The 23,943-nt window shown below is 47.8% G+C and overlaps 1 protein-coding gene across 2 annotated transcripts; it reads left to right on the forward strand.

The window, feature by feature from the left end:
* The first annotated feature begins 2,505 nt into the window (after positions 1–2,505).
* On the forward strand, positions 2,506–23,115 carry LOC8053282. Of its 2 annotated transcripts, XM_002433286.5 has the most exons (4): positions 2,506–2,818; positions 8,990–10,090; positions 13,872–13,927; positions 22,974–23,115. In XM_002433286.5, exons 2-4 carry the CDS (start codon positions 8,991–8,993, stop codon positions 23,018–23,020), a joined length of 1,203 nt encoding a protein of 400 aa, XP_002433331.3. In that variant the 5' UTR covers positions 2,506–2,818; position 8,990; the 3' UTR covers positions 23,021–23,115. The 2 variants fall into 2 exon arrangements, with proteins under 2 accessions (XP_002433331.3, XP_029823699.2); XM_029967839.4 differs by lacking the exon at positions 2,506–2,818 and having other exon boundaries at positions 5,385–10,090.
* The last annotated feature ends 828 nt before the right edge of the window (positions 23,116–23,943 follow it).

The raw sequence follows: 23,943 nt of genomic DNA on the forward strand, positions 1-23,943 counted from the left end.
ACTACGAACAGGGGCCAACCATCCACTTCTCCGGAAAGAAAAACTTTTCCTTTTCCCTTTCCTTCTTTTTCTTTTTGTGTGTCACTGACACTACACCCACGAACCAACAAGACCCAAAGACCAACGATCCGAGATCGTTGGTCTTTGACTCAAGTTTTGGGTCTTATTGTTTCGTGGCAAACCATCCACTTCTCCGGAAAGAAAAACTTTCCCTTTTCCACGAACCAACAAGACCCAAAACTTGAGTCAAAGACCAACGATCTCGGATCGTTGGTCTTTGGGTCTTGTTGGTTCGTGGGCGTAGTGTCAGTGACACACAAAGAGAAAAAGAAGGAAAGGGAAAAGGAAAAGTTTTTCTTTCCGGAGAAGTGGATGGTTTGCCCCTGTTCGTAGTAGTGCTTGAGGGGGCGTCCCTTTGCCTTGTTGTCTTTGGGTTTTTTGTTCTTTTTTTTTTCCTGGTGTGTTGTGTCTTTGAAAGAAGCATGTTGAGTGTTTGGGTGACCTTGTGGTTGTGAATATATAAGGATGTGGGACTAAATAAATCTTTTAGCTGCGTTTGAGACGTTCTCTTCTTCACTTGTCTCTGTCCCTTCTACTTTTAAGTTTCTGTTTCTACCCCAGTCTCGGGTTAAGTTCCATCATTCAAAACTGAGTTGTTCTGTAACGTTGGTGTCCATTGACCATGGGCCTGCGCCTCTGACTGGGCTGGGGTTTCCGCAGTGTCGGCGAGAATCCTTTTTCGCTTTTTCTTTCTCTCCTTTTCTTTTTTTTTTTTTTTTTGTGCTGCAGGTTTTTTGGGTTGGACCTTCGATCTTTTTGCTCTCATCAGCATCGCTTTCCGAGTGCAAATAAATATTACCACTACCAAAACAAGATAAACTGCTCCCGACACGTGACTTTTGGGGGCCATTAGAAGCCGTTGACGCCGTTCTGAACGAAACGGCAAGCCGGACCGCCAGAGTTCACCTTTGTCGTGTATGTGACCGGCGAGTGAAAGCTTAGTGGCTCTAGGCTGTTCAACCCTTCAATAGTATGTTCCCTTTCTATTCCCGAAATATTTTACTGAGGAAAAATGCTCGACATAGCGTAAACTCCAAATATTTTGTTGGGAACGCACTTATTTGAGTGAATGACCTTTGAGCGAGTGAGACCTCGTCCACGATGTTTCAGCGAATGAGTTTAAACGAACAAAAAGTTAGGACTGAAACAAGCTGGTGAAGGTTTAAATTTTTAGACAAAACCCCGAGATTGAAGGGAAGGAAGGACTTCCGTTCCACCAATTGCGGGGTTTTGTCTAAAAAGAGTTTAAACGATTGTTTCCCATATCTTCCGATGTAATAAATTTTTCGTGGTATTATCCCCAGCGAATGAACGCTATCTAGGCATGAGAGACACGCATAGTATGGTCATAGAATAGTTTGATTTGGCGGAAAGGCGGAAAGACGAGCGTTTGGGGTCGTTGTAGTAACGGCACTAAAAGAAACTAGTCTGAGGTAAAATAACCCCTGGAGAAGGGGAACAAGAGGGACAAAGGACAAACACAAATCTCCAAACACAGCTAGGTGACTGGTGCGCGACCGAAAAACTACGCCTAAACCGGGTATCGAATCCGGGACCTCTCCATTTCGCTTGTGGAGCGCTGTACCAACTGAGCTAACCAGGGGTTAGACGTCAGTAGAGCAAACAGGTTTTATCAGCTGCGCCCAGTCTAACACCAACAAGGGTGAAAGGCTTGCCTTTTAAGGCTATGATTATAATGCAATTAAATGCAAAGCTGTAAGCGAGCTGGGCAAGAATGACGAAAATAATCCCTGGAGAAGGGGAGCAAGAGGGACAGAGGACAATTGCACAGCTCGCTTGCACCTTTCCATTTAATTGCATATTATAATCATAACCTTAAAATGCAAGCCTTTCACCTTTGTTGGTGTTAGACTGGTGGCAGCTGATAAAACTCGTTATCACTACTGACGTCTAACACCTGGTTAGTTCAGTTGGTAGAGCGCTCCACTGGAAATGGAGAGGTTCGATACCCGGCCGGACCAGTCGGATCTTTCGGTCGCGCACCAGTCACCTAGCTGTGTTTGGAGATTTCTCTTTGTACTTTGTCTGTCTTGTTCCCCTTGTCCAGGTATTATTTTCGTCATTCTTGCCCAGCTCGCTTGCACCTTTGCATTTAATTGCATTATAATCATTGTCTGAGTTGGTCGTTTAGGGAAGACTGGCAGAGCACCAGACTCTGCTTCCTATGATACAGCCCAAGGCGCCTTCGTAAGGGGGAAGAGCGACCGAACTGAAGTACAAATAAGAGACATCGAACCGAAAAAAAACATTCGATTTTAGGGGTGGCTATCCGGTAAGCGAAATGGTAAAAATCGAAACCCTAAACAGCCGAAACCAAACCGATTTCAAGAAAAAACGGACACCGTAATTTTTAATTCGTTATCGTTCGAGTTTCGGTTCCATTTTGAGATCGAAACGTTGAGGCAACAAAGCCGAGCTCCGTCTGTGGCTACGACTTCGGATTCTCGTTGTGCCGCCGGTACCACCGGTACCTCCGGTTAGTGTTAATTTGGTGGTGGTTTTTCACGCAGTCTACGCTTATTTTTCGACAGCTTCTTCCCAGCAGCAGACGCTCCAGGCGCCAAATGATCCAGCGACCGTGTTCATCGCTGTCCTAGCCTACGGCACCCTTGACGCAAGCGGAGGAGCCAAAAGGAACGCGCCGCCGCTCCACCGACCACCCCGATCAGTCGGAATCGGAGCCAGCGCTTCAAAAAGACACTGCTTCATAGAGCCGTGTGTGACACCGGCTTAAAGCGTGAGTTGTCAGCGCCTCTGCAGCACCACAAAACGGCATCCGATGCATGCAACGGGGCCCCTGTAACGCCACCGCCGTTAATCGGCCGGTAAAGACAACCATCGCTGGCAGCCATCAGCAGCGATGCTTTCGCTGCTTTCGCTCTAACGGGGTCCCCCTGTATGGCGTCGGAGGTTCGCATGGAGCCCCGATTTCACTGTCGCGGCGACATGTTAACCCGAGGGATTACCCCGGAAAGTTTGTTCGCCGTGTGCGGTGTAGCTGCCTGCAGCATGTATCGCCTACTACGCGATCCTTTTGTTGCTACTCGGACTTCCTAGTGCTTCGAATAAGCGGGGCATAGCGTAGCACAACCCCGAAACTATTGATGAGTCGCGATGCTCTGCATTTCCGGCCGCGCAGTTGTGCGCACAACGTCATTGGTGCGGGTGACAGAAGCTGAAATCATTTTGAAAGGCTGCTCATAGTTTTGTGCCAAGGTTAGTCAAGTAAGAAGGTCGGTGACGATAGGAAGCATCTTTCGAATGCTTTAATGCTTCAGAAAGGTTTAGAGACGTGCTTTGGGCACGCAGGCAGAAAGTTACCAAAACCAATCGTCATTCCACATCCCGCTTAGATTTAAAAGAAAAGAAAAGACAACATTCTTTAGCTGTTTCGACGACTCTGGAAGACTGTCGATCTTGGTCAGGGATGTACAATGGTTCCATCTTGCAGTACAAAAGCAAGACTCCTCGACATGCCATAGGCACACCACCGTTCAATAGATAGCACGCTAATTCATTCCGAGGTAAGTTGCACAAACAAATCTTTTCTTGGACTTCTTTACCCACCGAATTTTCCGTCCTCACAGCCATCATGTTTGGGAAGCAACACACGGAGCGCGAAGAAGCGGCCCGTGCTCTGCGCATATGTCGGTGCCCGAAGAGCGTGTTCGAACGTCACCGGTAGTGCTCCTGCCCGGAACATGGGACTTAACGTGCCCTTTGTTTGCTGCGCTGTAAAACACCTGAGCGTGTGCCATAGCTCTGTTCCGCGGGACATAAAGCGTCGCGGCCGTGTTCACAACTTTGGTGACTCGGCATTTGTTGCATAAGGGCTAGAAAGGCGCTGTTGCACAAGGAGTACCCAATGTTCACGTTCGATATATCGGGAACTTGAGCGAGGCCATTCACGCTGCACTGGTAGAAGAATTTCAATCCCTGGTGGAGACGTGCATGGCACTTCATGAGGCTGGGCTGGCTTCTTGCTGCTCGAATATTCGCAGAAGAAATCTGCGAACGTCATGTTCTTTTTACAGTTTGGAACACTGTGCTATTGCGGTACACGACTCGTGCATGGCGTCATCACACCCCATGCGTGGTCGGTCAGTCCTGCATTTTTGTGCCGAGAACAAAATCTGCGGAGTGAATTTGTGCTACGTATGGCATGCGCTCAGAGCGAGACCAGCACAGTGACAGCTGATGTTACGTCGGTGCAAGCCATGCATGCAGACGAAAAGTGCCGCTTTACTTATTGCAGGGCCTCAATGTTTCCGCTCGTATCTTTCATCATCAAGTCGCGCTTCGCTGCGTTGATTGCCACACAGCGGAGCAGATGCCCATGCGTGGGCGGAGCGACACGCCATACGAAGCTGCAAACTCATTGCAGACGACTCAATTGTGTGCCCTTGGTGGAGCCTAAGAAAGGGCTTCAGCAGACTTGGTTACAGCAATGCGCTAGTCCCTCGCTGCAAGCAACTAGCTATGCCCCATCATTGGTGTAGTGCAAAAGTTTTATTGGTGCTCAGTTACGTGGAATATTTTCAAAAGTGCCTTGGGCAACACTGGCAGCTGCTGTATTTTGGGTGCCACTCTCTGCGCGAAGCTTACGTTTGGATCCGAGAGCGCGCTGGCTGGTCACATAGCAGTCGTGCCGAATGGATGTGGACCCGAGTACGCTTAAGCGCTGATACAGTACTCGTGTTCAATAAATATTCAACGGACGTGTCCAAATAGGGTGACCTCGAAGCAGCTACTGGAGGGCACACACTTTTAAAAAAGTTCTAATCCATGTTAAAGAAAGAACTCGTTAAGCATCTACATATTTGTTTATAGCACAGGACATTTGGAATCGCACGGTGCCTACGTTGCGTGTACTCCCCTTAATTTCGTGTGGTCCGGTGGAAAGCTGCACGAATGTGTGCCTGCAGTTTCTTGAGCCTGACCTGGAACGAAAGGCATAATCATCCCACTAATGCGTGATTCTGGCGGCACAACCATCCAATGTTCCTTGATGTGGCATAATGGCTGAGCCAGTTCCTTCGTCTATCAGACGAAACTGGTGTGTCCTCTGGTCGGCATGACCGCGCCGTCTTTCGGCTACTGGGCGTGCCTTGTCTAGCCTTCTTATGGGTATGAAACAGTCTGCTTTGCTGCAGTGTGGCCGTACCTGCATCAAATATATATATATATATATATATATATATATATATATATATATATATATATATATATATATATATATATATATATATATATATATATATATATATATAGAGCAGCTCTGATAAACTTGCACCAGTTTCCCCAAATCCAGTATGGTGGACAGTGCTCCTTGGTGGTGGAGCATAGGGTTGATGCAACATCTAAGACAAACTGCACTGTGCCGAACGAATGAATGGATGGGTAAATATGGCTGAACCCTTTAAATTTGGTGAGCTCTTGTTGTACCTAGTGTCGTTGGAGCCGACAGCAAGCATTGTTATGCTTTAATCGTGTTTTGTGCATGCTTTGTTCAGCGAAGAGTTCTTGTCAGCTGCTCGTTGCAGGTCTGGTGTGTCCCTGTATCTTCTGGGATAATGGACACTGAGTGCCATTGAGAATGAGAAAAAGAAAAAATATCACTTTATAATAACGCAAGCAGAGCTCGACGACTTGAATAATCGCTTTTTGTAGAAGAAATGGCCTAGGCGTAGTATGCTGTTGACTTCAGCAGGTCTGATTTTGCTTGGCATATTGTGCAAGTTCTTCAAAAAGTCGTTTTCTGCTCTTTTTATGTATTGATGATGAGGAATTGGATTCCTTTGTTACTTGCTTTACCTCGGCACCTCACTATCATTGAAGCGTTTTATAACACCTTCTGGAAAGTTTGTCGCTTTTGGGTGCTCCTTGCCGTCGCAGCAATCCTTGTTTCGCTGCGATGGTAAGTGACCTTATCGTCCTCGCTGTAGGATCAGCTAGTCAGGTGTTCAGTACCTCTCCAAGGTGTGTTTGTTCCAGCAAGCCATCTCGGCAGACTGCTCATCCGTGCAGTCTACTGGTCTGTGCAGTCTGCTATTTGCACTCCTGGTCACAATGCTTGCTAGGACTGCACTCCGGCATGCCATTGATTTTTTTCGCGTGTTGGGGCAACGCAGTGTTGCCTCAACACGTGGTGTGGCTGCTGAAAGCGCAGTGACTGCTATCATCCACCATAATCCTCGCACACGCCATCGAAATCGTCATTTATCCAACTGATGAGAAGTAACCAGGATCATAGCCATTGAGGCGAATGCTGGTCGTGATACCAGCAGTGCGCTTGCATCTGGATGTGCTGTGAGTCGAAAATTGCCTCGCTTAGCCGGCAACCATATGGTGAGTTAGTCGACCAAAATGTGTCCCTTGGTGTGTGAGAGTGGAGGTACGAGAAAGTGAGGGGCCTCTCTCTGCATGAGAGATGAGGCGTGAAAATGTGAGGGGGGTGATTACGCCTTTGACAAAGCTGTGCTTCAGCAGGTGCTACTCTCCTTGGTGGGTAGCAAACCCACCAAGGAGAGTACCAAGGAGAGCACCAAGGAGAGCAGGTGCACTCCTTGGTGGGATGTCTGCTGTGAGTTTTTTAATCATTGTAGTGCACCTGGTAGTGGCTAGTCGACAAAAAAAATTTACCCTTCAAACTGCTTTCTTTTCTTTCTCGCAGGTGAAGTCCTGGTTTTTAACGAGCCAGTGGATTTACGTAAGACATATAATGGGCAAAGCGTCATTGTTATGACTAACCGACAACACCGGCGCTCGGCCGTGACACCTGGTGCTGCTGATGCGCAAGGAGCAGACGAAATTGCTTACGCTGATTGAACAGTACAGTGGATAGACACAAAGACATTTGTGTGTAACCACTATATCTTCCATTTAAAGCTCAATACCAGAATGTGTGTTTTCCTGCTGAAGGAACAGACATACTTGATTGCCATATAGGATGGCGGTACTTATGGACGGTGGAATATCCAGTGCTTTGGAACATAGGAAACAGTGTCATCGTTTTTGAATCGATGGCAATTTTGCTTCTTTGCAGACTGAAATGATATCCATTTATTCTCCTTGCCAAAATCTTTTTTTTTTTTAATGCTGATGTATCTGGTAAACCTGGAATCTATCTGACGATCAGCGTCACTTGCTGGAAGGTGCCATACTGAGGCTGCCATAAATGGCCATCAACATGGCAGGCTTCACCGCATTTTGTCAGAGTGCTCGTGGCAAGCTCTTTGTCCAGGGTGCTAATGGAGCTGCGGCTTCATTCCGCTCACGTGGACATGGGTCATCTATGACTTCATTCCAGCTGGACAGCTTCCACCTACGTTTTATGTTGTGGGGCTCATACCTGGAGTGCAAGGCCTGACGATTCATGGCCCTCATTCTGTTTAGGGTGGCTGTTCGTAGCATTTACCCTCTGGAAATCTTGTGAAGCGTGGATGTTCTAGTTGCGGATTCTTCATGCACAATTGATGCTTCGTTTTAGGGTAACTCTTCCTGAAGTTTGTGCTAGAGAGTGCCAACTTGCAGGGCAGCTTCTTTGCTTCACAAAGCGATGGAGCTTATTTTTAAGAAAAGTCCAAGAAATCTATGGTGCCCAAGCCTAAGATCATAGCCCAGTGGTCTTCAAGGACACCGAGTTACGGTTACAACACAATGCTGACTCGTTTGTACATATACAGGGTGTCCGAAAAGTCTGGAATCATAGAGAATGGTATTTAAATAACCCCCTTTATTCATAGCACACAGATGCAGCCGATGCTACCATTCAATTAATTCCCGGTTGATTATGTGATCAATCCGCTGCATACCTGATTTTGGATTCCAGGTGTTGCAGATTAACAACAATCTTTATAGCCTAAACTACGGCTATTAAGTCAACTCAAGAACTGATGTCGGGTGTAAGCTTAGTGGGGGCCACTCCACGCTACTTTGGCGACCTACCTGGTGCCCTGGAAACTGATAGTCAAAGTATTCTCGTTCAACAGTGACACAATAGCTGTTGAAACATTCCATTCAAACCAACCTAGATGCTTGGCTTCTGGGTTCAGCAGTCTGGGCATTGCCTTGGAATCCATGGCCAGGTAGAGGACCTGGTGCGTTTGTTTGAAGGTGCGTCTGTAGAATGGACAAAAAAAAATTTGATTCTTCCCCTTTCCACGGGCCATTGTGGATTTTCGGGAGATTACAAACGGGCAGTGTGTTGAATGACTTCGCCCGACATATAGAGGTTTGCCTCGTCGGAAAACTGCCTGAATTGAGAATGTCCCATTTGCCTTGGACGTAGCTCGTACCCATTGACAGAATTCCATGTGCCTCCCAAGATGGTCCTCATTTAACTTCTGAAGCAATAGCAGTGTGAAGGGATGCCACCTATGAAACCTCAGGTCTGTTCGCGCAAAGATATGGCGAACTGACTCCCGAAAGCACGTACCGTAGGACGCAAAAAGTGCATCGCTGGTTTTGTAATCGGTGGCACTCATTGGCCGACCACTTTGAGGTTTGTTGTCCGCGCGTCCTCTCTCCAGGAATGTTTTCATGCATTTACTCGAAGAGTCTTTGGTGATTGCTTGCTGTTTAGGAAGTAAACAGTTCAACTCCTCAGCCACTCCTCGTTGACTGGCTGCAAACCTCAAGAGCGACCTCAATGCATTCCCCCTTAGTCGGAGCCATCTTCATCTACTTGAGATGAAAAGAAAACAAAGAAATTCACAATTCCAGACTTTTAAAGACAGCCTGTAGCACACCCCGTTACTGCTTCCGCCCTCGAAGAACCATCTCGACGGGTCGAGGCAGTGGCAAAACTCTGGGGGCACGTCCCCGGACATCAATTCCGCACGCCGTAGGGGTGCCGGCTGGTGCCCGACATCTTTTCCGGTGCCATGTTTTCTCCTTTCCCACCCAGGATGCCAAACGACGCAACTCCGGGGCCGAGCGGGGACGTGGCCGCCCCCGCCCAGCTTTCCAGACGCCAACGCCGGGCGACCAGAGCCCGCGGTGGAAACCACAGCTTCGAACCTCGTGGTGGCCACACGCCCCGCGGCAACCACACTCCCCGCGGCGGCAACGCTCCCCGCGGTGACCACACTCCCCGTGGCGGCTTCAACAACCGCGGCGGCTTCAACCCCCGCGGTGGCATCGGCCCCCGCGGCGGCTTCGGCCCTCGCGGCGGCTACAACCCTCGCGGTGGTTTCAACCCCCGCGGCGGATACAATCCCGGCTTTTCCCCGCGCGGGAATATCATGGGGCCACGGGGCGGGGCCAACCGCGGTTTCATGTCTCGCGGCGGTGGCGCCGTCAAGAAGCCGCACCCCGTGACAAAGCATTCCGTGGCCACGTGGACCGTGCAGTTGGGTGAGACGGTCTATTCGTACGTGTCGCGTCTGCGCTGGCGCGAGCAGGGGCGCCCGACGCGGGACGCAGCTCCGGAGAGCGTTGTGGAGCCGTTCAAGGGCCGCACGCTTATGGACCGCCACCCGAACGAGCCGAAGCCGGTGTACACTGAGGAGGAGCGCGAGCAGCTGTGTCCGTTGTGCGGGACCTTGGTGGTCCACTGGGACACGCACACGGCGGGAAAGCTCCACGAGGAGAGACTGAAGGCGCCCAAGGAAATGCCCACGGAGCCGACGCAGATGGACGTCGTGGCCGCGCTGCGCGTGCTCCAGGCGACGCGGCCAGACATTATCGCCGCGTCGCTGGCAGCGGCGCCGCATGCCGCTCAGCTGGTGGCGGGACGGGACTTAGCGGCAGGGCCTTCTCGCGACAGTTATGGGTCACGCGGCGACTACGAGCTGTCGCGCGGCGGGTACGAGTCGTCTCCCGACGGCTACGGAGGGCCTCGCGACGACTTCGGGCGGTCTCGATACGACTACGGCCCGGCTTACGACGACCTTGGGCCTTTGGACGACGACCTTCGGCGCTCACGTGATGGCTTGGGGGACTTGGCCGACGAGGACCTGGACGGGGTTCCTGCTGATCACCTGGACGACCTGTATCCGCTTCCAATGTAAGGCTGAACCTGAGTGTGGTGGGCGCGTGTCGCAACGGTGCTCTTTGGGTGTTGCTTAGGTGCACTTTACACTACCGTAATATCGTGAGAGATAGCCCATGTAAAATGGAAAGCCAATCTGTTGAAACTAAGGAGTAGGCTCTTTCGGTGTGAAAAAAATTGTAGAGGAAGTGCTCGTTTATGATTCTCTGACCTGCGAAACTTGTAATTGCATGGAAGTGCGAGGAACTTTATTTATTTATTTATTCGTTTACCCTAAGGTCCCTTTCGGGCATTACATAGGGGGGAATTCATACAAAAGGAACATGTTGACAGTAGTGATACACAGAAAACAGGAAAAAAAAGAAAAGAAAGCCGCGGCACACAAAAAAGCAGTACATATAATCACAAAAATCAATTGCTGCACTTCAATGGTAACATTATACAAATACAAAAAGAAAACCAAGGACACACTGCAGAACTATGGCTTATCTGCGACGAGGGGCAAACATGATTATGTTTTTTGTCCTTCCTAGTCATCAATGTTCGCTTATCTCCTGCCGTGGCTAAGTTGCACCATTTCTTCTGAGGCCAACATTGGCCAGTGCCCTGCAATTACTAGAAAGGGGCTATGTTTCGGTGCCTTTGAAAAAAAATAGCTAAGCAGGCCAAAAATTTCGCTATCTTTATACACCAACTCATCTCTGTGACGTCACGGCGCGGTGGTGGCGCGTCGGTCGCACTTCCGGTCTGGGGCTGTGGGCAGAAGTCCCCATGCCAGACGTGTATTCCTGTGTTGTTTTGAAAGGAACCAGACAAAAACCTGCCTTCTCGTCAAAACGCCGCGACTGGGGCCGTGCCAAAAGTGTCGAGAAAGGTTTGAAGGTCAATTTTCAGGTGCTCGGTTCGTCTGAGAATCTGGATATGTGCCGTAAAAAGGGAAAACAGACGCCGTCGGACAACGATTGCTTGGGCGGGAAGCACTTTGAGTTGAATTCACGGATACTTGTGGTCATCAGATTTATTTGTTTTGGTGCAACATGAACGCCAGAAAACCATCAAGTTGTGCGGACCACCTGCGGACTACGTTCAGTGCGTCTTCAAGTTCAAACGGCCGCCTGATCGTTCGAGCTGTCGTCTGCTCTCTCAAACGTTTCTGCTTGTCGTCTGCTCTCTTATACGACGCCGGCCCGTATATTTTGGCCCTGCATTTGCGATAAGAAGTAAGTGCAGCCCTCAAAAGACTTACGTTTGAAGGTTGGTAAGCAGGCTCGATGTAAACAGTGAATACAAGATGTTGATCATTGTTACCAGTGAATATCACTGACTATCTATGCCTAATTTACTTGGTCCGATTCTGCTTGCGATTTTCAGTATCGACGTCGACCATTTTAGCTACGGTTCACGCTTTTGCAGCCCGAGCGGCGTCGCGACTGAAAATTGCGAGCTAAATCTCATCATGCGAATCAGGTTCTAGCGTACATACTGCGGCGTCCACGCGGAATGAATCGCCACATGTCACATTCGCGCGAAGTTTCGCGGTGTAACGAGCCTCGGTAATTTCGCTGACGCCGCTCAATTAGTCAGACATCGCCAGGAAGACGTAAAATCAACAATTCGAACGCGAAAAAGAGCAGGGGGACTCACACCTACGCCGATAACATCGCACTTCAATGGTTTGTCTATGGGCGACGGCGAGGTTCTTGCCCACACCCCCCTCGCGCATGCGCGGCGCCGGTGGCGTCCGCTAGGGGCGCTCCGGTTTGTTTGTAAACATGAGTTGGTGTATATTCGGGCCAAAAATGTGGGTATAAAGTATCTCGGAGTGTGTGTGTGTGTTGGGGGAGGGGAGGGGAGGGGAGGGAAGGAGGAAGAAGGAAGGAAGGGAGGGGGGGTTCATCTTGGGATATTGCGGTATGTATATGGTTTGGTCGAGAAACCCTTTTCATAAGTGCGCTATCTAGTGGCTGCAGCACCAATTGTCTCAGGCTGCCACAGTTTCATGACATTCCCTGAGCTTTCATTCAATACGAGGGCTGTGTGTGCATTCAGCCTGAGCCGTATAGTGGGACAGTTTGGCCAGTCTATGATGTCGCCACCGTAGCGTCCCCCTCCCGAGTGAACCAATCGACCCGCGGCGCAGAGCGAGAGGTGTGAGCGCATGCGCGTGAACTTTTGGCTGCTCCCAGCTGAGCGGGGAGGGCTGCGATTTTCATTCATTCGCCCGGTGGAATGCATAGAATCGACATCCTAATTTTGGTTCTTTCCTTTTATTTGGCAGAATCTGGCAAGAAAATGATTTAGTGTTATTCCTCGATGGCTTCAAAAGCTAACGAATTAAGTTTCTCTGCTTTTGAACACAAACATTGATTCAGGCAAAAAAGAAATAAGCTCGTAGCAGATGACGAAAAAAAAAGTCAAATTTGGGGGTTTTACGTGCCAAACCAACGACGGGCATCTGGCACGCCCCAGCGGGGGACTGAGGATTGATTTCAACCACCTGGGGATCTTTTGACGTGCAACTGAAAGCTCGGTTACATGGCGCCTTCTCTGCAATAAGCCTCCGTCAGATTGCGGGCACCTCGGCCGGGATTCAAACCCGCCACATGGGGATCCGTAGGCCGGCGCTCTCGCCTCGGAGCCACCGAGGCGGCTGTAGCAGACGACGCGGAGCCTCAACAGTGCCCTGCGCTGACAGCGTTACGTCAAAATGGCGGTCGTCTTCTCTTTGCTCCCTTCTTTCTCTCTTGTCCTTCGGCGCTCTCCTCCCTTTCCTTTACTTTTCTCCTCTCCGGCGCCTTCGTCGCCACACCCACTGGCCAAACTCTTCCAATATACTGCTCTGCATTCAGCACCAGCTCTACTCGGCATGTAACGAGACTGAGCGCTGCACCAGCGTTCAGCGAGGATTTGGGTTTAATCGCACACTTTTGTGCCCGAAAAATGGCGATCGTGAATGTTGCTCGACGAATCTTTGAAAGGGGTCTAATGATCTAGTCATCCTGCTCGTTCTACCCATTGTAGCTAAATGGGTGTTATCTTTCTGGCGTTCTGTAGGCACATTTAGCTCTTGCCCAACCTTAACCTTCATTCTACGTCTTCAAATGCACGACGTACAAACTCGTGGGTTCATAAGGGGCTTCTGCTGCAGGATTTCACACAAAGTGCGACATTTTATTCTGATCATTCATTGAAAGATACAAGCATGTGCTGTCGGTTTTCGTCCACCCAATTATTCGAGTCGTATCAAAGCTTGAACTGGCTTCTTGCTGTAGTCGCCTTATTCTTCGGTGTTAAGAAGGGCGTGCGAAAAATTGTACAGAAATTCACATCCCTTCGTGTGTTACGAAAGCAGGAGCTGCCGCAAAGCTAGCCAGCTGCCAAATCGATTTTGTCTATTGGTCTGGTGCTTCGTCACCTCTTGCTACGGCCACGCTTATTGCTCGAGCCGAGTGACCCGCAGCGACAAGAATACTTGTGTGGCATTTTTGTTGAAAAGATCTCATTCTCTGGGTGCAAAGGCTCGTTCGTGCAGCTGTGTCGACTGCGTTGCGCCACGTCGCGTCGTGCAGCACGGTGCCTCCCCACTGGCTCGTCGTAAGGGTCACCATAGCAACAGCGTGTCCGTCGGCGGTGACGGACGCGCCTAAAACACAACCAAACCACTGTGATGCATTTTCAAAAAGAAACAACCTTGACCGTCGGAAGGTGAATGCAATTACGGACAAAGCTGTTAGTCAGATGAACAGAGCTTCGGAGTCGTGGCACTGCGAACTGTTTCTTCCGTTCACTTTTACAGGCGAGGACGCTCTCCAGACGACGACCTCTACATGCCACCGGCCAAGTTCCCACGAGGTGATTATCGACAGTTTCATTTCATTTCATTTATTGACCCTTAAAGGCCCCATTGGGGCATTACATAAAAGGGAGGACAGTACCGAAAGTGGAAGAGGAGAGCCCAGGTGCATTTGTTTCGGTTGACCGTTTATTGTGGTAGCGTCCCACATGAAAATCGGAGCATCCTCATCTGGATTATGAAAGTTGTCCCAGCTGAATCCAGCTGTGAATGAGGTGATCTAACTGGATCCAGCCTAGACCAATTTCCCAATCCAGCTGGAAGTGAACTAATCTTTACTGGGGGTGTGGCTTTTATGCAATCCTGCCCATCTTGTTTCTTTTCTGTGTTAGATGAAATGATGCTCAAGTTTTTGTGCGTGCAGTTCAATCTTCTAATTGCGTTATTACGATGTAAGCATCAGTGCTTGGTGAAAGTGCATTGGCATGACTCAAGTCATCCCCAAAAGAAACAGATGAAGACGTTACTTGAAATGCACAAAACACATTTACAATGCAAAAGCTATTCTAAGCCTAGTGTTGAGAATAAGTGCATATTTGTCGGCTTAAACGCCTTTCCTTCAATTCCTTATTAAGCTTTTGACGTTGAAGTACAGACTTGAAGGGCATGACATTACATGCAAAAGAGGTTGCTGATTTTGGTCTCTGAACTGAAAGGCTAGTCATCAAGACAATATCATTGTCATAGAATCCCTTAAAGAGAAACTCTACTTCATTTTTGTTTTTGAAAAAACAATGCAGTCCTTTTAAGTATCACCTAGGAAGACCACACGTCAAATGTTACGACGTAGTTCTGTCTAAATGTTTTTTTTAAACGGTTCGGCAAACTTTGCAACTCACCGAGTTGCCAAGATCGGCTGACCCGAGTGGCTGAATTGAGGTGCAACCAACAGCGCAGTCAAGACTACGGCGTGGGCGTAGCCAGCATTGGAGCCAAACGTCATCACCATTGCCCCCTTTTGCTTGTTTTTATTTCACCGGGCAAGCGGAACGGGTGACGTTCGCAACGTTTCGTCTTGGCGCGCCTGTGCAGCGCGCTTCTTGGGAGCCGTCCAGCCGCCCCGCCGTTACCGCCGTCGTCGTCTCATTGTTTGTGATTATTGCCTCCCGGAGTTTCATCCACACTACGGACACTATGTGCGCAGACTGATGCCACGGTTGTGCAGACGTCATAGAATGTCATAGACACCAAAACGTGGTAAAAAGTGCGGTGCAGACAACATATGCACCTGGCCTCGCCCGTTCCAATCCCTCCCGTCAATGTGTAGAGGATCACAGGACATCTTGTACCACGTGATAGCCATGTTCGTGGCGGCCCAAGGCCAATGTTGCTGGACAGAGCCGAAGTTTCGGTTTCCACTTCTGCTCGTGTTTAAAATTAGACTTAAAAACATATATCCCATTTTTCACAATACAAATGAAATAGTGTTTTTTACTAGGGCTTTTTACTGTGAAATCACTCATTATCCAGAAATCTTCGGAATTGAATGGGGGTTGCCCTTTAATGTGGGGAACCAACCTAGGGATAAAATGTTTCGAGTGTTTCTAGTACCTTGGTTGAGTGAAATATGAATGAGCACCAAAGTGGTGGGCATGCTAGCTCTGTAGCACACCACAGACGTCTGTCTAACAACTGTTGGAACTCTGTAAACCTGTTTGGGGATTCAATGGCAAGCCAGAAACCTTGATGCTGCTTGAGGTCAGTCTTAGGTAGGTTACTTTTTAAAAGTATTTAGTTGCGGTTACGGTTACTTTCGTAACAATGTATTTAAGTTACAGTGACATAAAAATAAGAGTGATGTGTTACAGTTACAGTTACTTTGGCAGAGTAACTTAGTTACTTTCAAGATGCTCATCTGTATGCAACTATGAAGACATGGATGACAGAACAAAATTAGCAACATTTGCATTTATATGTGAATTTCTGAAAGTTCTAAACTTTTCGAGATATATTTAATAATGCTGTGTTATTATTTACTCCATGTTGTATCGAAGCAGCAACTGCTTTTCAAAGTTCTTGGCGCTTAGCTTTCCCCTCTTGATGTTGAAAACGTCCCACCCCTTGCAGAAAAGACATTCAATAGGTGCGCTAGAAGGAAGTGCAGCATTGAGGCGTAAAAAATCTTAATGCTGGGAAAGTTGTTGAGGCTGGAAAACACCGTCGATGAGGTGTTAGTCTTCCATTGCTGTGCTTCACTGTTCAACTCAACACTAGGACGCAGTTGCTAGAAGGAGTCGTCGTAGTCACCATCGTATGTTGGCTCCCGCGTAACTTGCTCAGAATGGCACAGTGCGCTACATTCCTCTTTAAGACGCAGTTGAGAATGCGTTTTCTGCGCTTCATCCGTCCATAAAAATTAAAATTTTGGATGCACTGCTGTAGCGTGAAGGAGCTCGTTGGACCTGAGGTCTTCGGAAAATCTACGAATGAAATCAAAACATTTACTTACACCTGTAACATTAAACATTAAAAACAAATGTTTCATGAGTGGGTCCCAGTACAGTTTAAGCTGGTTATAACAGACCTTGATTTTGACCAAGATTTTGGTCTGTTGTAAAAGGAGTATGTTGTATGCAGCTATGAAGTTGAGTCGATGGCGCATAGAGGAAAACCAGCCGAACTTCACAAATCGGTATGTTATATCCAAATGTCTGTTGTAACCAGGTCTGTTATAATGAGCTTAGACTGTACAAGTGCATTAGCTGTTACGTCCACGGTATTCGCCATATGTTGCGCACCTTAATAAAAAATAATGTAGGAATATTGCAAGAAGGCCGTTAGGTCTATTATATAATAAATAATTTCAACAGTTTTGCTTATAATTTAATGAAAATATGTGCATTACTTCTCTTGATAATCGTGAATGAGCCTGCCTGGCAAACATAACTTTCTACAAAAAGGCGCTATGTACAAGGTCGCACATTTTCCAATGAATAAGAATCTGACCTCGTCATCATTGCTATCTTCACTGTGTCTACAAGCGAGCTGCAAAACTTGAGCATAGGCTGGGAATGTAACTGCTGCATCAGCACCACCAATGTCGGCACCAAAGCACCCATGACATGTACTGTTCACCTTGTAGGATGTCGAGCGCCTTGGCAACTCCTTTCATGGTCTAAGGAATAAAAAAAAAAGATTAAAAATATTGCGAAAATGTGAGAGAGCTTTTGGGCATACCTGGCAATACTCCTCGATAAAATTCTGATTGTCTTTTTGTAGACGCGGCAGTGCGAGGGCATTGCAGACAGCCTCCATCTTGTCCTACTGGGCCTCGTCAACAAACTTCATTGCATTATAGAGTGAATTCCAGCGAGTAGTGTTAGGAACCAAGAAGTATCTCCCTAGTTTCTTTTTGATGACTTCCACCACTCGGGTGGACTGGCCCCGCTTATTCCAAATAAGTTTCAGTTTTCCAAACACGGCCGTTGCCATCTGACGGTACGTGCTGATCGTGCATCCTTTGTCTACGTCCACAGTCGCCACTAAGTTCAAAGCATGCGCGACACATCTCCTGCGCTTGGGCAGGTGCAGCACTTCGCCTGAGGAGTTGTTCATGACAGGGCGAACATTCAAGAGGCTGGCGAGGTCTTCAGGAGTTGGGGTGCCTGCTTCCTCATCCTTGTGTGCCATCTCTCCCAAGTGGCTAATTAAAAGAAAAATGGAAATATTCTAAATAGCAACATCGAAAAATTAATACAAAATGTAGGCACTCGAAGTTTCATTGACGTAACCTACGATTTCGCGGCTTACGATATCAAGGGCACACCCAACGCTATATTTCTGCCGCGTTTTGGTGATAATGTACAGGGGAAATACGGTCTGGCAAGATGAATGTAATTTAGCCCGAGCCAAGAACCCCACTGATCTCCAGCTCCACATTTCCGACAATTTTTGAAGAGGTGAGAGAAATAATCTTGGATAGTCTGAATGTCAAGGACTTTACACTAACGTACTTACACAAGTCTGGGTTAAAGCCACTGGGCCAGCAAACGAAACATTCTTTATTTCTTGTTTTATTTTTGCTTTTGCTGTCAAAGGCCTAACTCCGTCTCTTCTTATCTACAGGCTGAACGCCACTGTAGCCATCCAGAGAGACAGCGTTCATTTTTACGAAAAGTAACTATACCGTATTTACCTGAAAATAGGTGGCCCCCTATTTTCTGAACCAACCCTCCGACAATAAAAAAAAAAAATAATTTGAATACAAGTTGACCCGCATTTTTAAAAGGAGGACAGAAAATTTTAACAAGACACACCTTTATTGCGTGCTCCGCTAGGCCTGCCTATTCGCTATCACAAGCTCCATCATCGTCCAAACTTCCAGAGAAGTCATCGTCGTCGGACGTTTCGCAGGTGTCCTCAGCACCCCAGATGACATCGTCTTCGGTGCCGTCGAGTGGATTCAAAATGCAACATTTTTTGAAGGCGGCCCGAATGATGCTCGCTGGCAGATCCTCCCATGCGTCTTTGACCCAAGATGCGACTTCGCTACATGGAGCCTTCTTCCGGCGCCCCGTCGGAGTCATGGCAGCGTCGTCCCTCGCCAGCCACTCTTTGTAGAGGACTGCAACACGGTCCTTGAATGGCTTATTTACAGCGACGTCCAAGGGTTGAAGTTAAGACGTCATACCGCCAGGGATGACTACCAGGTCAGTGCCGACCTGCTGGATGGCCTTCTTCACTCCCGGGCAAATGTGACCCCTAATCGAGTCCAGGACCAGCATGTTAGGGAGATTCAGGTCAGCTCCCGGGCGCTTCATCCATACGAGTTTGAACCACTCCTTTACCATCTCTTCGTCCATGAAACCCTTCTCGTTCGCCCGGATGAGGACCTTCTTTGGGAAGACTTCTTTTGGTATTGTCTTCCGGCAGAACACGCCGGAAACACAGCCGACAGACGGAAGCTGTGCAGCTCTGCTGCACAGCTTCCGTCCGTCGGCTGTGCAGCAGAGCATCACAGTAAATCGGGTATGCTTGTGTCCCGTTGTCAACAGGCGGACATCCTTGACTTCTTTTGTTGTCACTGTGGTGCGGCTCGGCATGTCAAAGTATACTGGGGTCTGGTCAGCATTCCCGAGCTGGCCGAGAAGGTAGTCTTTCTCGTGTTTCAGCTTGATGACGTGACGCTGGAATTCCACCAGTCGCTCCTCGTAGTTGGCCGGGAGTCGCTGGCAGATGGTGGTTCTACGACGGAGAGAGAGTCCGTTGCGTCGCATAAACTTCTGCAACCACCCCCTACTCGCTTTAAATGTTGACCGGCTAATCCCATCTCGTTAGGCCAACTCTCGAGCTTTGGTTTGGATGTCCTCACAAGACACCTGGAGTCCTTTAGCGCGCTTCTCTTTGACGTGAAGCCACAACTCTTCTTCGAGGGCATCATGCCTTCCGATTGTTGGGCCACGAAACGCACGACGCTGCCCTGAACAGGCAAAAAGATTGTCCCGTTGTTTCCGCCAGCCTCTGACGAGTTTTTCATTCTCATCGAACTTTCGTTGAGCGGCTAGTTGTTGGAGCTTTCGGCGAACAGGATAACTCGCCGCTTGAAATCAGCGGTGTAGCTCGTCCGCTTAGACATCGTCGGAATCGCAGGGCAAACGATACAGCAGCGGAATCGACGCGGATGGAAACAATTGCAAAATGGCGGCACCGGACGAAAGAAGTTTCGCTGAACGTAGCGATGCGAAACGACGCCGACGACGCTCACACATCCACGAGATAATTTCATACTTTGCTTCTCTTCTTTTCCGCGACTTGGCGCCACTGTACATCCGACTGCCACTCGCTTCATGTGCTCCGCTGCGACCGGAGACGACGGGAATCGGGTTCAGCGGCAAGGGATTTCTAACGCTTGTTTCTTGTCGTAATTTTATTCTTCTTTTATTTTTGCGTGTCTGTGTCTACCTAGACTTTCGGTACGAAGAGAATGCGCCTCAAATATGTGTTTACAAACGTACAGAGCAGCCGGCAGAGTGGCGGGCGCGAGTGAGGAACTCCGTTCGCTCGATCGGCTTGCTTTGTTCACGATTATAGGTTGCGATTCTTTGGTCACGAATATAGGTCGACCCTTCATTTTGGGGGATACTTCCGGTAAATAAAGGTTGACCTATTTTCGAATAAATACGGTAACTTTGCTGTTACTTTTTCGTTACTTTTACAAAAAAGTAATTAAGTTATCGTTACAGATACTTTTTGAAAAAGTAACAAGTTACAGTTACAAGATACCAAAAAAAGTAACGAGATACAGTATCTCGATACTAGTAACTAACTTTTGCCAAATCGAAAGTTCGGCACCGAATCTTCAGATTCGGCAAAGCCAAACTTTCGCCAAACTTTTCTAATGATTCGGCAAAGATTCGGCAAAAACACATTGTTACCAGACTTGACGTTGGTATTTAGTTTTTGCTGGGGAAAAAAGGTTTTTTTTTTTTTTCTTAACTTAAATGCAACATGTAATGTGTATTGACACAGTTATTACTAAATGAGGTGATATTCTACAAGATAATTGTATCGGTGTCGTTTTCGTGTGTTTACTGGCAGTTTTAATGACTCCTTGCAGAAGTGGCGTGAAAACGAGGTTGGGTAGAAGCAAGCGTCGCGCAGTGGTGCAGTCACGAATCACGCTACGAGAGTTTCAGTTTTGAGGCATTATCAGCGCAAGCCTGCATGTGTGTGTACATTGTTAAAATCAAGGCAATAACGCTGCGTTCTTGCTTTCTTTGACAGTCAATGGTTTGCGCGCACGCGAAAACGAATGCAACGGTTGCTGAGCCTTCATCAAAAGAGTTAATAATATTATTGTAAATATGCATGTTTTTTTATTTGATTCACTTGACGTTTGCATGAAAGTGGCGTCCCATATTCACAACGTCTCGTTTTTAACCTTTAAAATACCAGTTTCTGGTGTTAGGACACACACAAACGTTTAGGAAGACAGGGAGAGTTAGGCATGTCGGATGTGCAACGTCGAGCATTATAATTCTGTGTTTAGTTTTATGCAGGTACTTGAAAATCGCAAAATAACGCTAACTGAAAGAACAATATTATTTTGTTTTGACACACACTACTTCTGAGCCGAAAACAGAATTGCTATAATTGCGAGGAGTGCCTTAAAGTAATTGTCGGTCAATGTTTCAACTACCTCGTGGCATCACTGGAAATGTCAAAGGAAAATCACGTTATCAAGAATGTACCGCATCATTTCTAACTTGCGCAGTGGACTGCGTAAATCACTGGTCGATCTTCTATTCTTGAGGCAGGTAATAATGAAGAGAACCACACACGCTCACAAATGCACAGTTACCGCGTTGCCTACTCTTACCTCACCGTAACTGCTGGTGGTACTACACTGCATGATGGTAACCGCACGACTGCACGCGTCCATTTGCAATCCATGGCCCCGTCGCGTTCTCGCGCGTGCGCACACATTGCACTATATGCGCGTGAATTAGGATTTTCTTGTTCAATCGGGAATTTCATAAAATCAAGCTTCACTGTGCATCATTACTTAGGCTACTCGCTGTTCATGAACACGGAAAATAAACAAATGAATGAATGAACTGTAGTTCCCCTTGGGGCACTGATCTACAAAGCTGAACAAGTTCATAGATGATACGTGACGGAGAACAGGGATCATTGGGGGTGCTAAGCCAAATCAACTATTACAGAGCACAAGACAGCCAAGAGCTGAATTACGGGCTCTTTGGGATTGCATATTAGACGCCCTTTGAGTACTGGGCCCACATATACTTCTTACTTGTGTTGTACTTACTGCCTGCCCGCTCTCGGCTAAACTCTGGCAGGAAATATCTATTTTACATGGAGTGCCATCTGCGAAGAAACAATAGAAGCTATTTTTCCTTATGTGGTATCAACGACGGAACCGTCCTTACGGGTGGCCCCTAAGGTCAAGATTTTAACTTCTCGATTTATTTGAACACCGCAAATCGACATGGTTCAAATTCCCTGGTGGATACCGAGATTCAGAAATTACCATTGAACTCAAACCCAAACAAAGAAGTTGCGCTTCTGGGTGATAAGGATAAATCATTGCAACATGAGAAGCTGCTTAAAAAGAAAAAAGAGTGGCCTCAACATGCGAGGTGCCATTTTGTATATTACAGCCAGCGGCAATATGAGCTGGCCCAGTTTAGAACTAGCCAAAATGGGCAAAATGCTGCATAGTGTGCATTAGGCATGATAAGCTGTGAAACCGAGTGCCACAGAGTGACAATAGGAAATGGGGCAGTTAATTTCCCTGGCAGTTATTGAGCCCCAAAGGTCGTGTGGTGTCTTGGCTGTAGATGAGCAACTTGGCAAGTGCAGTACAAGTGCTAACCTGGGGTCTTTAACATGCGTTATGCAATAAAGACACACGACTGCACGCTGTTGAGATGCTTGTCCAGATCGAAACAGACGGGTGGGCACTGAACTCGGGGTTCCTGGGTTCTGCAGCGCAAGCTTTTGTTCCACATGCTCCAAGCTGGTGTGCGCTAGCCCCCTCGGCCACCATTCCCCCTGCTTTATCTTTGGCCGTCGCTCTTGTTGAGCGAGGGTTTGTGCAGCCGAGCTGCCTCCTTCAGCAAAGAGCTGGCGCTTGTTGCCTTGTGGTGGTATTGTTGTTCTGGCTGATTTGCTCAAGAAAGGGCTGAGAAGCAAATATTTAGACGAAGCAATACTCAGTCTAAAAGAAGATAGAATAGCACAATATCTGTCAACATTTTATACGAGCAGCGCTCTTGTTCAAGCAGCAATGTATCGACGATATGAAACTATAATTTACAGCGCATATAGCGCTTCAGGCATGGGAACGAGGGCTTGCAGTCGCGGGATGCTTGCGATTTGCATCCCAGAGAGTAGCGGGCTGCTTGTTTGAGACCCTTGTCCTAGGTGATACTGAAAAGGACTGCATTGTTTTTTTTTTAAATAATGTTGAGTCGGAGTTGCCCTTTAAAGTGAAACGGAGCAGTAGCAGTACCTTGTGTGTCAAATATGTCGCCCATGCAACCATTTTGTTTGTTTATTTGTTCATGATTTTTGTTCCCCCAGGTATGCCACCAGATCCGAGGGATCCACCTTCATTTGGCTGGAACTGACCGACCCCCATCAAAGTCGCTGCCATCATTACATTCTTCTTTGTGCCGTTTTCTTTTCTCACCGAAACGTTGACATTAAAGTGATCTCCACTTTCCTTTTGAATTCCCTTCGTTCTCTGAGAGTTGTGTGGAGGCAGCCACGACATTGTAAACTTTAGTCTGGTCAGTGGCATCAGAACAAAAAAAGCAGGAGGGGCAGCCACCGCCACCCCCTACAAAAGAATTTGGTGGAAAAAAAGGAAGATCCCCCTCCTCCCTCCTGTCACCCCTTCCCCCAACCACTTCTATTGTCTTCGAAACTGGTGCATTTCCCAGAGTGTAGACATTGGGTGTTGTGGATCTTGGATATTTGTGTGTTTGCGCTGAAAATCCTGTACCATAAAGGTCTCCAACTTATTCTGGGAGTATAACGGTTTCTCTAACCAAGCGAAACATAGAAACGGGTCACTGCGGCTTCCACAAAGGCAACAATAGAAATGCTGTAGTCAAGAGAGATCTTTAAAGTAGGGCATGAGCTTTATTAGGCGATTCCTACTTTGGTTGTTTGACACCGTGAGGGATTTAATTCCCTCACGGTGTCCATTCCCATGAACATTTCCCATGTATTTTGTCAATAAAGGCAACGTGTGCGTTGTTTTGTTTACATGCCGCTACTAGAAGCTTGTTACATGGCACGCAAACAGCATCTCGGTAAGGATCATGGCCCGGGCCTGAGGGGGGGGGTGGGGGGGGTTGGTATGCGCACTGTTTCCAGACTGGCACCCAACTGTATTTTCTACACACACTGGTAAGGCAAGGAGTAGATGCGTGTCTTTGCAACTTCACTTCTCGAAAGTTCCGCAGCGTTCTCGAACCACACAACTGCCGTCGTAGTTTCGGTAGAGGCCAGAGGCGCAGAAACCACCGGCTGACGCTGTCTCTCA

This window comes from Ixodes scapularis, unplaced genomic scaffold (assembly GCF_016920785.2).
Source record: "Ixodes scapularis isolate PalLabHiFi unplaced genomic scaffold, ASM1692078v2 PGA_scaffold6__148_contigs__length_123643588, whole genome shotgun sequence".
Taxonomy (NCBI): domain Eukaryota; kingdom Metazoa; phylum Arthropoda; class Arachnida; order Ixodida; family Ixodidae; genus Ixodes; species Ixodes scapularis.